Source organism: Mesoplodon densirostris, chromosome 10, assembly GCF_025265405.1.
Source record: "Mesoplodon densirostris isolate mMesDen1 chromosome 10, mMesDen1 primary haplotype, whole genome shotgun sequence".
Taxonomy (NCBI): domain Eukaryota; kingdom Metazoa; phylum Chordata; class Mammalia; order Artiodactyla; family Ziphiidae; genus Mesoplodon; species Mesoplodon densirostris.
In genome coordinates, this window is record NC_082670.1 from 25,386,188 (window position 1) to 25,403,733 (window position 17,546).

The 17,546-nt window shown below is 42.1% G+C and overlaps 1 protein-coding gene across 2 annotated transcripts in view; it reads right to left on the reverse strand.

The window, feature by feature from the left end:
• Window positions 1-435: 435 nt before the first annotated feature.
• Window positions 436-17,546, reverse strand: part of EFHC1 (EF-hand domain containing 1) — a 67,785-nt gene continuing 50,674 nt past the window's right edge. For both annotated transcript variants that reach the window (XM_060110895.1, XM_060110894.1), the window contains 2 exons: window positions 2,060-2,270; window positions 436-662 (listed from right to left, as the gene is read on the reverse strand). In XM_060110895.1, coding sequence (XP_059966878.1) covers window positions 591-662; window positions 2,060-2,270 — 283 coding nt within the window. In that variant the 3' untranslated portion in view covers window positions 436-590. The remainder of the gene's footprint in view (window positions 663-2,059; window positions 2,271-17,546) is intronic.

Sequence of the window (17,546 nt, forward strand, 5' to 3'; positions counted from 1 at the left end):
TTAAGGAATTGGCTCCCGTAACCGAGGAAGCTGACAAGCTCCAGTATCTGTAGCCAGCGACCTGGAGGCCTCTGAGGGCTGATGGAGTAGTTCCTGTCTGAAGGCCAGCGGGCTGGAGCCCCAGAAGAGCCGATGTCTCAGTTTGAGTCCAAAAGCAGGAAAAAGCCAATGTCAAAGCAGGCCGGAGGAATTCTCTCCCATCAGGGAAAGGTCAGCCTTTTTGTATTCAAGCCTTTAATGGAATGGGTGGGGCCCACCCACATTGGAGAGGGCCATCTGCTTTACTCCATCCACCAACTCAAATATTAACCTCATCCAGAAACGGCCTCACAGACACACCCAGAAATGTCCAGGCACCCCATGTCTAATCAAGTTGACACATAAAATTAACCATCACAACACCCCTATCTCCCCTCCCTAAATAAGGCACCAACCTTAGCTCCTACAAGATCCAATTTAATTTAGACTTCAGTGGTAAAAGAACCAAAAAGGAGATATAATTTCAAGAGCTCTGTAAATACCTCTATGAAGAGTACAGGTATACGTAGGCCCAACCTCAAAATACTGTGCTGCGCTCTGTCCTCAGCAGGTCAGCTGGAGAAAGCACGGACGAAGTTACAGTAGTCAACCTTGTCTTCTCCGTGAGAGCACATCCTGATGAGCTGCGGGCGAGAGAAGGGGAGCCCGTGAGAGACAGATGGGCTGCTTTCCGCTCAGCTGCAGCGCGCTCTTTAGTGCCTGTCCCCTGCCTTTGTAAACCAGCTCAGGCTTTTTATACCCTCGGCTGATTCTGAAATGATCCTGTAAACTGGGAAGGTAGGTCAGAGTATCCCCATCTTCACGAAATCAAAGCTCAGATGGAGTAAATGGCCTGCCCAAGGTTTCAGGTTGAACATTTATAAGAGCACTGTCACTTCCAAAGCATTTTTGTTCTTATATTCAATTACAAGACTTTGTCCATCCAGTCAGCACAGAGTAAGACTTAGAATAGCAGGTTGCTGCTATCACAGCCTAACAGAAAAATCTAGTCATGTCACTGCTCAAACCAAGTCCCCTGAAACACCTGTGAGTGGCAGTAAGCACACTGATCTGCTGTGGCTACTTTAAGGACGTGTGCAAATCCATCCCGCCCCTGCTCTCCCTGTCCCACCTCCCCTGACTGCAGCTCCTCTCTCCCAGGTCAGGTCGCAGATAGCACAAATGACTTAGAAATCGAAGGCTGGGTGTGCTGTCAGCCTGAGACTTGGGAAGCTAGATGGGCGTTTGGCCCACTTGAACCGTTATCCTTCTACCTGCCTCCCTCACTCCTTGCTAATGTTCCCGTCTGAAAAACCCTCGTCTCCAACCTAGTCACACTGGCTCCAAACAGAAGGCTTCCCTAAATGAGTCCTAACTTCCAAACATCCCTTTTTGCTAACGTATCATTAAGAAGGACCACAACATCACAATGTTCTTGATCAGTGAGAATGTCTCAATAACATTAGCCACCGTCGTTGGCAACTGTGGGAGAAAGTTTGTCCCGACTTCTAAGGGATCCCTGGTCAAAGGGGTTTATAATGAAAAAGAGGTATGAAATGCCCTCTTCAGCTCCCTCATGGACACTCTCGGAGGAGATCGTCCATGTCATCCCTCCACTGGCAGCTGACCATGGACCCCTACTGGCGGATGCTGCTGTCCAGGGCAGCGGTCACGCCCTCTCCCACGCCAGCCCTACTGATGGGCTAACGTAGGCTGTGAAGGTGTCAAAGGCTCCCACCATCCTGCTCAGTCCAGCTTTTCAATCTGCCCTTGGCAGCCACCCTCCTTTAGCCCTGACATGGCTCACTGGCCGCTCTGTGCTGTCTGGCCCCTGCCCACTTAAAGAGATGCCCTACAGCAGCAGTTAGGAAAGGATGCCGATGCTAGAGTCGAGGGCAAATGCAATAATCAGGACCAAACAGCAGATCTGAACACCCCAAGTCTTCCCCAGTTAAAACAAAATACAAATGCAACCGCCTTTGGGAACGAGTGAGCAGTGCCCAGCCTCTGCAATCAACCCCGAAGAGGAACTCCTACTCACCTCCTTAACCAAGGAATCATCAACTGGGAGGTGAAAAGAGTCACAGATTTTAAAGAACGTCTCCCTGTCCACATGTCCTGAAGCTTCCTTGTCATAAATTTGAAACATCTTGCGGATGTTGTCCCTGCACGGGTGATCTTTCCCTTGCTTCTGGATCGTGTCTATCAGGGCCTCCAGTTCCTGCACGCCTGGGTCCTCTTCCATTTGCTGGCTGTGGAGAGAGGAGATGGATGGATGTGGTGTTTATTCTCGAATGGTCTTACCTCAGTGACCAAAGTTCTCACTTGGTGAAGTCGGGGAAGCATCTGATGACAAACAGCTCTGATGCTGAGCTGATCAGTAACTGAGCACTTGCCTGCAGGGGCTGGCAGATGGCTGAGCTCACGTCAGGAGCCCTGACTAGGCTCAGCCTCCCCTGCTGCCGTCTATCAAATCCCTGCAAAGAGCCAAATCTACCACCACTACCACCCCCAAGTCTGGTGTCTGTGGGAGTCGCATGATTGTCATCATCTATGTTACAGAATCTAAAAATAAATGCTTTAGAAACAGACTTAAAGGTAGTATGATGGGGACTTCCCTGGTGGTCCAGTGGTTAAGAATCCGCCTTTCAATGCAGGGGATGCAGGTTCGATCCCTGGTCAGGGAACTAAGATCCCACATGCTGTGGGGCAACTAAGACCTGATGCAGCCGAATAAATATTTAAAAAAATAGTAGTATGATGAAGAAATCAAAGAGGATCAAAAGGGAAACAAAATATCTAGAAGCAAAAATGGAAATACAGTTGACCCTTGAACAAAGCAGCGTTTAGGGGCATCAACCCTTCGCACAGTCAAAAATCTGCATATAACTTACGGAACAACCACATATTTGGAGGGCTGACTGTATCTGCAGATTCAACGCATTAAGGATTGTGTAGTAGTATAATACATATTTACTGAAAAAAATGTGCATATAAGTAGATGACACAGTTCAAACCTGTGTTGTTCAAGGGTCCCCTGTACTACACACCAAAATTTATGGGATGCAGCAAAAGCAGTTCTAAAAGGGAAGTTCACAGTAATAAATGCCTACATTAAGAAAAAAGAGGGAGTTCCCTGGCGGACCAGTGGTTAGGACTTGGTGCTTTCACTGCTGTGGCCTGGGTTCAATCCCTGGTGGGGGACCGAAGATCCTGCAAGCTGCATGGCACAGGCAAAATAGAAAAAAGAAAGATCTCACATAAACAACCTAGTTTATACCTCAAGGAACTAGAAAAAGAAAAAAACTAAGCCTGAAGTTAGCAGAAGAAAGGAAATAATAAAGATCAGAGCAGAAATAAAGGAAAGAGAGACTAGAAAAATTATAGAAAACATCAGTGAAACTAAGAGCTGTTTTTTAAAAAAAGATAAACAAAACTGACAAACTTTTAGCTTGACCAATTTTTTAAAAAAGAGAAAAGACTTAAAATCAGAAATGAGAGGAGACATTACAACTAATACCACAGAAATACAAAGGGTAGGAAGAGACTACTATGAACAATTACACATCAACAGATTGGATAACCTGGAAGAAATGGATAAATTCCTGGAAACATACAACCTACCAAGCCTGAATCATGAAGAAATAGAAAATCTGAACAGACCGATAACAAGTAAGGAGATTTAATCAGTAGTCAAAAGTTTCCCAAGAAAAGCCCAGGACCAGGTAGTTTCATGGTGAATTGTACCAAATATTTAAAGAATTAATACCAATCCTTCTCAAACTCCTCCAAAAAACTGAAGAGGAGGAAACACTCCCAAATTCATACAAGGCCAGCACTACTTTGACATCAACACCAAACAAGGACACTACAAGAAAAGAAAATTACAGACCAATATCCCTGGTGAACACAAAAGTCCTCAACAAAACACTAGCATAGTGAATTCAACAGCACATTAAAAGGATCGTACATCATGATGAAGTGGGATTTATCCTTACTATGCAAAGATGATTCAACATATACAAATCAATACACCACATTAACAGAATGAAGAATAAAAATTGTATGACCATCTCAATAAATACAGAAAAAGCATCTGACAAAATTCAACATCCTTTCATGATGAAAACTCTCAACAAATTAGGTATAGAAAGAATGTACCTCAACGTTATAAAGGCCACACATGACAAGCCCCCAGCTAACTTCATACCCAGTAGTGAACAAGACAATGCTGCCCACTCTGTAAGATCAGGAACAAGACAAAGATACCTACTCTTGCCACTTCTATTCAACACAGACCTAGCCAGAGAAATTAGGCAAGAAAAAGAAATGAAAGGCATCCAAACAGGAAAGGAGGAAGTAAAACTTTCTGTTTCCAGATGACATGATCTTAATACCATATATTAGTCTTTAGAAAATGTTACAGACTACCAAAAAACTGTTAGAAGTAATCAACAAATTCAGTATACAAAACCAACATACAAAAATTAGTTGCTTTTGAACTTCCCTGGTGGCGCAGTGGTTAGGAATCCACCTGCCAGTGCAGGGGACATGGGTTCGAGCCCTGGTCCGGGAGGATCCCACATGCCGCAGAGCCACAAAGCCTGTGCGCCACAACTACTGAGCCTGCACTCTAGAGCCCGCGAGCCACAACTACTGAGCCTGTGTGCCACAACTACTGGAGCCCGTGCACTTAGAGCCCATGCTCTGCAACAAGAGAAGCCACTGCAATGAAAAGCCCGTGCACCGCAACAGAGTAGCCCCCACTCGCTGCAACTAGAGAAAGCCCGTGCGCAGCAACAAAGACCCAATGCAGCCCAAAATAAAATAAATAAAATTTATTTAAAGATTAGTTGCTTTTCTATATACTAACAATGAACTATCAAAAGAAAAATTAAGAAAACAATTTCATTTACAATAGCTTTTTAAAAATTACTTAGTAATAAATTTAACCAAGGAGGTGAAAGGCCCATACACTGAAAACTGTAAGACATTGATCAAAGAAACTGAAGAAGGCAAATGGAAAGATATTCTGTGTTCTTGAATTGGAAGAATTAACACTGTTAAAATGTTCATACTATGCAAAGCCATCTATAGATTCAATGCAATCCCCACCAAAATTCCAATGGCATTTTTCATAGAAATAGAAAAAAAATCCTACAATTTGTATGGAACTACAAAAAACAAAATAAAAACCCAAATAGCCAAAGCAATATTGAGAAAGAAGAACAAAGCTGGAGGCATCACACTTCCTGATTTCCAACTGTATTACAAAGCTATAGTAATCAAATCAGTATGGAACTGCTATAAAAACAGACACATAGACCAAAGGAATAGAACAGAGAGCCCAGAAATAAGCCCACACATATATGATCAACTAATCTTTAACAAGGGTGCCAAGAATACACAGTGGAGAAAGGATAGACTTCAGTAAATGGTGCTGGGAGAACTGGATATCCACATGCAAAAGAATGAAACTGGGGGCGGAGTCAAGATGGCGGTGTGGGAAGACACAGAGTTCCTGTCTCCCCACAACTAGGGTGCCTGCTGGATGCTGGTGGGGGACCCTGATGCCCAAGGAGACAGGAAGAACCCCCAAGCGAACTGGTAGGACGTCAGGGGACTGAGTAGGGAGGAGAAGTGGAGGCCAGACAGGACCAGAGCCCCTGAGGGGCGGCTGAGAAGGGGGAGGGGTTCGCACGCCTGGAGGGACCCTCAGGGGCTCGGATCGGGGATAGCGCGCCCAGCATTTCCCCTACCCAATTGGCCAAGGAAGTCTGCCCGACTCTCAGGCCAGGTCCTACGCCCTCAGAGGACCCCTGCAGGCCGAGGTGGCCCTGGGGGTGTAGGGGGAGAACAAGAGAGGCAGGTGGGAGGGGCCCTCCAGGACTGGTGGGTGTCTGCCCCACCCACTCGAGCCCAGGAAGCCTGCTGGGCTCCCAGGTGGGGTCCCCCGCCCTCTGAGACTGGAGGCAGGAGGGACACCTGGGCCCCCTCTGTTGAGCCTAAGCTCCACCCCCAACAGCCTCCAGGACCTTTTCCAGCCCTGTGGGTCCTAAGCATAGGCCCTGCCCACCACCCAAACCCCACCCCTGCTTAGGCCCCGCCCTCCACAGCAAGGTCTTTTCCACCTTTTTAAAAAATTTTTTATCCTCCTCTTTTTCACTATTGTGGTTCTGTTTTATTTTCTGGTTGTTGTTTCATCTATATTTTTATTTTTATATTCTTTCTAACATATCTGTTAGTTTCCTAGTCTAATTATATTTTTTACTTTGTTATTGTTCTCCTTTCTTTTGTTTGCCACCCCGCGCGGCTTGTGGGATTTTGGATCATGAGCCGGGGTTCAGGCCGAAGCTCCTGTGGTGGGAGCTCTGAGTCCGAACCACTGGACTAACAGAGAACCTCAGACCCCAGGGAATACTCATCGGAGTGAGGTCTCCCAGAGGTCCTCATCTTGGCACTAAGACCCAGCTCTACCCAACAGCCTACAAACTCCAGTGTTGGAAGCCACAGGCCAAACAACCAGTAAGACAGGAACACAATCCCACACATAAAAAAAAATGAGATGACAAAAAAATATGTCACAGATGAAGGAGCAAGGTAAAAACCTACAAGACCAAATAAATGAAGAGGAAATAGGCAATCTACCTGAAAAAGAATTCAGAGTAATGATAGTAAACGCGATCCAGAATCTCGGAAATATAATGGAGGCACGGATTGAGAAAATACAAGAAATGTTTAACAAAGATCTAGAAGAACTAAAGAAGAAACAGAGATGAACAACACAATAACTGAAATGAAAAATACACTAGAAGGAATCAGTAACAATAACCGAGGCAAAAGAACGAATAAGTAAGCTGGAAGACAAAATGGTGGAAATAACTGCTGAGGAGCAGAATAAACAAAAAAAGAATGAAAAGAAGACAATCTCAGAGACCTCTGGGACAACAATAAATGCAGCAACATTCAAAGTATAGGGGTCCCAGAAGAAGAGGAGAAAAAGAAAGTGTCTGAGAAAATATATGAAGAGATTACAGTTGAAAACTTCCCTAACATGGGAAAGGAAACAGTCACCCAAATCCAAGAAGCACAGAGAGTCCCATTCAGGATAAACCCTAGGAGAAACACACCAAGACACATATTAATCAAAATAACAAAAATTAAATTCAAAGAAAAAATATTAAAAACAGTGAGGGAAAAACAAAAAGTAACATACAAAGGAATCCCCATAAGGCTATCAGCTGATTTTTCAGCAGAAACTCTGCAGGCCAGAAGGGAGTGGCAGGATATACTTAAAGTGATGAAAGAGAAAAACCTACAACCAAGATTACTCTACCCAGCAAGGATCTCATTCAGATTCGATGGAAAAATCAAAAGCTTTTCAGACAAGCAGAAGCTAAGAGAATTCAGCACTACCAAATCAGCTTTACAACAAATGCTAAAGAAACTTCTCTAGGCAGGAAACACAAGAGAAGAAAAAGACCCACAAAAACAAACCAAAAACAATTAAGAAAATGGTGACAGGAACATACATATCGATAATAAGCCTGAATGTAAATGGATTAAATGCCCCAACCAGAAGACACAGACTGGCTGAATGGATACAAAAACAGGCCCATATATATGCTGTCTACAAGACACCCACTTCAGACCTAGGGACACATACAGACTGAAAATGAAGGGATGGAAAAAGATACTCCATGCAAATGGAAATCATAAGAAAGCTGGAGTAGCAGTACTCGTATCAGATAAAATAGACTTTAAAATAAAGACTGTTACAAAAGATAAGGAAGGACAGTACATAATGATCAAGGGATCAATCCAAGTAGAAGATTGTAAATGTTTATGCACCCAACATAGGAACACCCCAATACCTAAGGCAAATGCTAACAACCATGAAAGGGGAAATCGACAGTAACACAATAATAGTAGGGGACTTTAACACCCCACTCACACCAAAGGACAGATCAAACAGAAAATAAAAAAGGAAACACAAGCTTTAAATGACACAACAGACCAGATAGGTTTAACTGATATTTATAAGAACATTCCGCCTGAAAGTAGCAGAATACACTTTCTTTTCAAGTGCACATGGAAGATTCTCCAGGATAGATCACATCTTGGGTCACAAATCAAGCCTCAGAAAATTTAAGAAAATTGAAATCATATCAAGCATCTTTTCTGACCACAACGCTATGAGACTGGGAATCAATTACAGGAAAAAAAACTGTAAAAACACAAATACATGGAGGCTAAACAGTGCACTACTAAATAACCAAGAGATCACTGAAGAAATCAAAGAAGAAATTTAAAAATAGACAGAAACAAATGACAATGAAAACACGACAACCCAAAACCTATGGGATGCAGCAAAAGCAGTTCTAAGAGGGAAGTTTATAGTAATTCAATCTCACCTCAAGAAACAAGAAAAATCTCAAACAATCTAACCCTACACCTAAAGCGACTACAGAAAGAAGAACAAAGAAAACCCAAAGTCAGTAGAAGGAAAGAAATCATAAAGATCAGAGCAGAAATAAATGAAATAGAAACGAAGAAAACAATAGCAAAGATCAGTAAAACTAAAAGCTGGTTCTTTGAGAGGATAAAATTGATAAACCCTTAGCCAGACTCATCAAGAAAAAAAGAGAGGACACAAATCAATAAAATTAGAAATGAAAAAGGAGAAATCACAACTGACACTGCAGAAATACAAAGGATTATAAGAGACTACTACAAACAACTATATGCCAATAAAATGGACAACCATGAAAAAATGGACAAATTCTTGGAAAAGTACAATTTTCCAAGACTGAACCAGGAAGAATTAGAAAATATAAACAGACATATTACAAGTAATGAAATTGAAACTGTAATTAAAAATCATCCAACAAACAAAAGATGGCTTCACAAGCGAATTCTATCAAACATTTAGAGAAGAGCTAACACTGATCCTTATCAAACTCTTCCAAAAAATTGCAGAGGGAGGAACACTCCCAAATTCATTCTATGAAGCCACCATCATCCTGATGCCAAAACCAGAAAAAGATATCACAAAAAAAGAATATTACAAACCAGTATCACTGATGAACATAGATGCAAAAATCCTGAACAAAATACTAGCTAACAGAATCCAACAACATATTAAAAGGATCATACATGATCAAGTGGGATTTATCCCAGGGATGCAAGGATTCTTCAGTATACGTAAGTCAATCAATGTGATACACCATATTAACAAATTAAGGAATAAAAACCATATGATCATCTCAATAGATGCAGAAAAAGCTTTTGACAAAATTCAACACCCATTTATGATAAAAACTCTCCAGAAAATGGGCATAGAGGGAACCTACCTCAACATAATAAAGCCCATATATGACAAACCCACAGCAAACATCATACTCAATGATGAAAAACTGAAAGCATTTCCACTAAGATCAGGAACAAGACAAGGATGTCCACTCTCGCCACTATTATTCAAGATAGTTTTGGAAGCCCTTTCCACAGCAATCAGAGGAGAAAAAGAAATAAAAGGAATACAAATTGGAAAAGAAGTAAAACTGTCACTGTTTGCAGATGACACGATACATAGAAAATCCTACAGATACCACCAGAAAACTACTAGAACTAATCAATGAATTTGGTAAGGCTGTGGGATACAAAATTAACGCACAGAAATCTCTGGCACTCCTATACACTAACAATGAAAAATCAGAAAGAGAAATTGAGGAGACAATCCCATTTACCACTGCAACAAAAAGAATAAAATACCCAGGAATAAACCTACGTAAAGAGACGAAAGACTTGTACTCAGAAAACTATAAAACACTAATGAAAGAAATCAAAGATGACAGAAACAGATGGAGAAATATACCATGTTCTTGGATTGGAAGAATCAATATTGTGAAAATGACTATACTACCCAAAGCAATCTACAGATTCTATGCAGTCCCTATCAAACTACCAATGGCATTCTTCACAGAATTAGAACAAAAAATTTTCCAATTCGTATGGAGACACAAAAGACCCCGAATAGCCAAAGCAATCTTGAGAAAGAAAAACGGAGCTGGAGGAATCAGGCTCCCCGACTTCTGACTATACCACAAAGCTACAGTGATCAAGACAGTATGGTACTGGCACAAAAACAGAAATATAGATCAATGGTACGGGATAGAAAGCCTGGAGATAGACCCACGCACATATTGTCACCTAATTTACGACAAAAGAGGCAAGAACATACAATGGAGAAAAGACAGCCTCTTCAATAAGTGGTGCTGGGAAAACTGGACAGCTACATGTAAAAGAATGAAATTAGAACAATCCCTAACACCATACACAAAAATAAACTCAAAATGGATTAAAGACCTAAATGTAAGATCAGACACTATAAAACTTAGAGGAAAACATTGGAAAAACACTATGACATAAACCACAGCAAAATCTTTTTTGACCCACCTCCTAGAGTAATGAAAATAAAAACAAAAATAAACAAATGGGACCTAATGAAACTTAAAAGCTTTTGCACAGCAAAAGAAAATATAAGACAAAAAGACAACCCTCAGAATGGGAGAAAATATTTGCAAATGAAACAATGGACAAAGGATTAATCTCTAAAATATACATGGAGCTCAATATAAAAAAAAAATCCAATTAAAAAATGGGTGGAAGACCTAAATAGACATTTCACCAAAGATGATATACAGATGGCCAAGAGGCACATGAAAAGATGCTCAACATCACTAATTATTAGAGCAATGCAAACTGAAACTACAATGAAGTATCACCTCACACCGGTCAGAACGGCCATTATCAAAAAATCTAGAACAATAAATGCTGGAGGGGGTGTGGTGAAAAGGGAACCCTCCTGCACTGCTGGTGGGAATGTAAATTGATACAACCACTATGGAGAACAGTACAGAGGTTTCTTAAAAAACTAAAGTAGAACTACCATATGACCCAGCAATCCCACTACTGGGCATATGCCCTGAGAAAACCATAATTCAAAAAGAGACGTATGGGGCTTCCCTGGTGGCGCAGTGGTTGAGAGTCCGCCTGCCGATGCAGGGGACACGGGTTCGTGCCCCGGTCCGGGAAGATCCCACATGCTGTGGAGCGGCTGGGCCCGTGAGCCATGGCCGCTCAGCCTGCACATCTGGAGCCTGTGCTCCGCAACGGGAGAGGCCACAACAGTGAGAGGCCCACATACCGCAAAAAAAAAAAAAAAAAGGAGACATACGTACCACACTGTTCATTGAAGCACTGTTTACAATAGCCAGGATATGGAAGCAACCTAAATGTCCATCGACAGATGAATGGATAAAGAAGATGTGGCACATATATACAATGAAATATTACTCAGCCATAAAAAGAAACGAAACTGAGTTAACTGTAGTGAGGTGGATGGACCTAGAGTCTGTCACACAGAGTGAAGTAAGTCAGAAAGAGAAAAACAAATACTGTATACTAATGCATATATATGCAATCTAAAAAAAAGTGGTACTGATGAACCTAGTGGCAGGGCAGGAATAAAGACGCAGACACAGAGAATGGACTTGAGGACATGGCGGGGGCGGGCAGAGGGGGAAGCTGGCGCGAAGTGAGAGTAGCATCAACATATAACAGTTAGCTAGTGGGAAGCAGCAGCATAGCACAGGGAGATCAGCTTGGTGCTTTGTGACGACCTAGAGGGGTGGGATAGAGGCTCAAAAGGGAGGGGATATGGGGATATATGTATGCATATGGTTGATTAACTTTGTTGTACAACAGAAACTAACACAGTATTGTGAAGCAATTCTACTCCAATAAAGATCTATTTAAAAAAAAAAGGAAGAATGAAACTGCATCCCTATTTTATACAACTCAAAAAAATTAACTCAAAATGCATTGAAGACCTAAACATAAGACCCGAAACTGTAAAACTCCTAGAAGGAAACAGGAAAAAAGGTCCTTGACACTATTCTCAGCAATGATTTTTTGGATATGACACCAAAAGCACAGGCAACAAAAAACAAAAATAAACAAGTAGGACTACATCAAACTAAAAAGCTTCTGCACGGAAAAGGAAATAATCGACAAAACAAAATAACCAACAGAGTGGGAGAAAATATTTGCAAACTGTCTTCATCCATTCGGGCTGCTGTAACAAAAAACTAGAGACTGGGTCGCTTATAAACAACAGAAATGTATTTATCACAGTTCTGGAGGCTAGAAGTCCAAGATCATGGTGCCACAGATTCCATGTGGTGGCTAGTGAGGGCTCTCTTCCTGATTCATGGCCAGTGCTTTCTCACTGTGTCCTTGAAAGGTGGAAGGGGGCTAGTCAGCTTCTGAGGCCTTCTTTATAAAGCCATTAATTACCTCCCAAAGGCTCCACCTCTTAATAGCATCACATCAGGACATCAACACGAATTCTGGGGGGACACAAACATTCAAACCATAGCACAAACCATATATCTGATAAGGCATTAAGATCTAAAATATATAAGGAATTCACATGTATCAACAGCAAAAAACCCAAACAATTCGATTAAAAAATGGGCAGAACTAAAGAGACATTTTTCCAAAGAGGACATACAAATGGACAATAGGTACACAAAAAGATGCTCAACATCAGTAATCATCAGGGAAATGGAAATCAAAACCACAATGAGGTATCACCTCACACCTCTTAGGATAGCAATTCCCAACAGTGGTGGGAATTGGTGCAGCCACTATGGAAAACAGTAAAGAGGTTCCTCAAACAATTAAAAATAGAGCTACCATATGCTCCAGCAATCCCACTTCTGGGTGTGTATATACATATATATGAAGGAAACAAAATTAGTATCCCAAAGAGACATCTGCACTCTCATGTTCTTTGTAGCATGATTCACAATAGCCAAGATATGGAAACAATCAAACTGTCCCTTGAGAGATGAATGGATGTAAAAAAGAAGTCCTGCCACTTGCAACAACATAAATGAACCTGAAGGACATTATGACTAGTGATTTTAGACATATTAAAAAATGCTGAACTCATAAAAACAGAGAGTAGAAGGGTGGTTGCCAGGGGCCGGAGAGTAGGGGGAAAAGGAGATGTTGGTCAAAGGGTACAAACTCAGTTATGAGGTGAATAAGTTCTGGGGACCTAAGGCACAGCACTGTGACCATATAGTACTGTATACCTGAAATTTGCTAAGAGTGTAGATTTTAAGCATTCCCGCCACTCACCCACAAGAATAAATGGTAACTATGTGAGATGGTGGATGTGTTAACTGACTTGACTGTGATATCATCACTTCACAATGTATACGTATATCAAATCATCACATTGTACACTTTAAATATATACGGTTTTGTCAATTATACCTCAATAAAATTGGCAGAGGAGAAGGAGTAGGATGAATTTGGAGCCAAGTTCCAGGATGACTGGTCTGGTCACTGTGTGCAGTGGATTAAGGAAGAGAGTGGAGGTGGGCAGATGAGTCAGGAGGCACTGTGGGTGCCTCAGCAAATACTGGTGGGTACCTGCCCAATATTCACCCTCTCCTTTTTCCTAACAGAGCCCTCACTTTGTTTGGAGCAGCCATCAGGAGCGGCCGAGTGATACAGCCCAGACAATGAGATGTAAGGAGAAGTCGCTAGGTGGTGCTTCTGGATAAGCCCTTTAAAAACAGGAAAGACATGGCAAGATTGGCTTTTCAGTCTCTTACCCCTTTGTCCTTCCCCTCTTCTTGCCTGGAATATAGATGCAATGCTGGAAATGGAACATTCGCTTGTAACCACAGAGAGAAAAGCATGAGGACAAAGGCTACTTGCTCAGAATATCTGAGGAGAGAGAGAAGTCAGGTCTCTGTTGGGCTGGGAAAGCTCTGGACCACTGACCTCCAGACATTGCGTTCCATAAGAAAACATAAAACCCCACTGGGTTAAGCTAATATAAATTGGTTTCTGTTGTTACTGCTGCTGTTGTTAAGTTCAGATAAATGCAATTCCAAACTGATTGAGTGCTTTAAATTAGGAAATGGTGGTGCGAATGAAAAGAAGTCAGAAGCAAGAGATATCGTAGAATAAAATAAAAGAACTTAGCAGCATATTGAATATGGTGCAGAATAGAAGAGGAGGTTTCAAATCAAGGTAAATGGAGCCCTGAGGTGACCAAGAGAAAGAGGGGAGCTGACTTTCACTGCTTGCTTCCTGTGTGCCAGACACCAGGCTGGTGCTTTACACACATTATCACAACTCACTGTCATCGCCACTTGATGAGACAGATGAACAGAAAGAAGGAAGGAGGATGAAGGAACAGCAGGTGTGCCAGGAAGGTGACAACAACAGTGGTCTCATCGGTAGCTGCACGAAGTGAGAGATGCTGGCGGCTCAGAGGCATGGAGACCCATCGAGCAGGCAGACAGGAATCTGGGAGCAGAATCAGGAGAACGTCAGGATGGAGGGCGACTTATTCAGATACTCTGCGATGTGATGAGATCGTCCAGGGTTTAGAGAAAGAGAACAGGAGGACCAAAACCAGAACCTTGAGAAACACCAACCTAGTAGACAGAAATAGGAAAAAGATACAAAGAACAAGCTTCCAGGGAAGTAGGAGGAGTATCAGAGACTCTGACTTTCTAGAACTCAAAAGAAAGAGTTTCAAAAAGGGGGTGGTAAAGAGTAATTTACATTATATGTAGATCAAAAAGGCTCAACGCTAGACCAGGGGGTTGGCCCAGAGGCCAAAGCCAGCTGGCAGCCTGTTTTTCTAAATAAAGTTTAATCAAAATACAGCTACACCTACTCATTTACACATTGTCTATGGCTGCTTTCACCCCCACGGGCGCACAGCTGAGTAGTTACAACAGAGATTCTGGTATGGCCTACAAACCTGAATTATTTACTGCTCTCTCCAAAAAAGTCTGCCAACCTCTGCCCTAGACAATGAGCTCCTATTCCCTCACCTGGCTGCCTAAATGTTTATTAAAGTCTGGCATATGGCACAGGCGCCAATATCACTGAATTGATGAATAAATGACAAGAGACCATTAGATTTGAAAACAATCAGTAACCTCAAGGAAACAACTTCTGAAGAGTGTCTGGATACGAGAGCAGTCAGAGAGGAGGCAGTGACAGACACAAAAGAATTAAATTTGGAGAAGTGGGAGCTACTTAGCTGTGACAAGAAGGTAAAGAGATAAGTAAAGAAACACTCTAAGGTGAAGAGTAGGAGAACAGAAGCAGCTCACACTGCATCACTGGGTCTGTCTGAGACCATCTGCAAAGTGAATATGGAGGCACTTGGGGCTTAAAGAAAATGGAAAAGAAAGTGAGAATATCTGGAAATGCCTATATGGGAAAAATTGCTGGAAGTGAAAAAGAGAGGATGAAAAGGATCATCGAGCAGGGGAGGAGGGTCCTCTTGAAGCTGAAGAGCACAGATGGGCAAGTCAACCGAACAAGGACAAGATATGCGAACACACGGGTGTTTATGCTCTTCACACAGGGAGGGTTTGTGCAGAGGAGTGGGCTTATGAGCAATCTGTTATCTGTAAGTCTGAGTTCAGTGTACAGCAATGAAGATCCAAGCCCGAAAAGAACTTCAGATGAAGTCAATACTCCAACCACTTGTGCACTGTTTTAATCTTCTAGCTCAGAGAAAGAAGATGCTTAACTCCAAATTTCATCATCCTGTAACTAACACTTGATATAAAAAGTTCTCAGGCCTGACAAGTACTCAGGATCCCTTTTCATTATTCTTAGCAATGATTACTCAAATACAGGATTTGTATTTCCTTAGAGCATGACCCTTGTATTCATATCACCTTCAAGCATCTTCTCTCATTCACCTCTCTGACCCATCAGAGAGGTGAGGGGTAAAGTGAGGATCAAAACAAGGATAGCATGGATTTCTTAACCCAGAAGTTGAATTTCTCTTTATCTTATTCTAAGACACCAATACCTTCTCTTGACCCCACTTCGCCGGCCAGCTACTCCCCCATTTCTCTGTTCCCCTTTGCACCAACTTCCTCAAGAGGGGGCTATACTTCCAAGCTCGAATTCCTCTCCTCCCATTCCCTTAAGCCCACTCCCGCCCCTCCTATTCCAGTGGCAGTCTGCACTGAGGTCCCCAGTGTCCCCTACACATTGCCAAATCCCCATGTGACACAATGAATCACTGTCTTCCTTGATTTGCAGGCAATTCTTGTTTTTGCAAGGCTCAGATATGCATGAATTTCACTTACCACCATTTGGTCAAATAACCCAGTCCCTCAACAACACAGTTCAAATTTCAGTTAGTAACTGTGAGTAACTGCCTAAAGTGCAAATTGACTGTCAGATTTTCAGTCCAGGAATCATTACATAAATAATAGATGTGCATCACGATCAGCGACAATCATACCACTTCTTTGAAAGTCTGTCAGTGACTGATCACCGGGCATCTGTTTTTCAAGTCACACACAGACAGCAAAGTGTGTAGCTATGTTGCCTCCTTTTCTCTAAAGGATAAACTCAAGTGACATTTTACAAAAATGGATAACTGAAAGAGAGAACTGGTCAACAAAGATGAGAGTGTGGCAAAGAAACCAAAAGAGATAGAGCTAGAAGCAGAATTCAAGTCAAACACAACGGAGTTACAGAAGAACTAGCTGACCGTGGGAATGCTGACACTGCTGTGGTTTAAGAGACTCTCGATGTGCAGGCAGAGGACCCTAGCAAAGGCTGGCTTATTGACATAAGTGAGGGGAGTGGTTGTAACGAAAAGGATGAAGACACATGCCTTGGAGCAACTAAGCCTGTGCGCCACAACTACTGAGCCTGCACTCTAGAGCCCTCGAGCCACAACTACTGAGGCCCGTGCGCCTAGAGCCCGTGCTCTGCAGCAAGAGAAGCCACTGCAATGAGAAGCCTGCACACTGCAACAAAGACCCAACGTAGCCAAAAAAAGAAAAAAAAGGATGAAGATATCCCAGATGCCAGCAAACAAAAAACTTCACATTAAAAGAACTCTGAGATATTTCATTCATTAAAGGAACTCTAGGATGTATTTCGCAACACTGAAAGCAAAAATAATAAAATGTTGGAAGTCAATCCAAACTTGGAAAGAAACATGACAATTTGCCGAGGCACAGAAAAGACGTTCACTCTGTATCATAAGTTACGTGACAAGAAGGCAAGCACTGTTCCAACTACTCTTAATATGCTTTTTATAAAGAAATAAAACACTCTTAATTCTCAATGTTGCCAATGTCTTAAATTACAGTGCACTAAATAAAAATCAATTTTACTATTTTTCATTTCCCTATACATTTATAACCATCAGAGCTTTTCATGTTTTGACAAAAATTTTTTAAAGTTGCAGAACAGCAGTAAATTTTCCCATTGGTGCTGAGATTGTTTGCATGGTCACGTTTACAGTCCCGCACTACTGTGCAAAAGGGGACGGCCTGGATTCAGGACACCACACCCACTTGGCTTTCTTCCTGCCTCACTAGTTGTCCTGCTCAGTTTCTCTTCCCAACTCTTAGCGCTGTAGAACCCCAGAGTGCAATCCTTGGAGC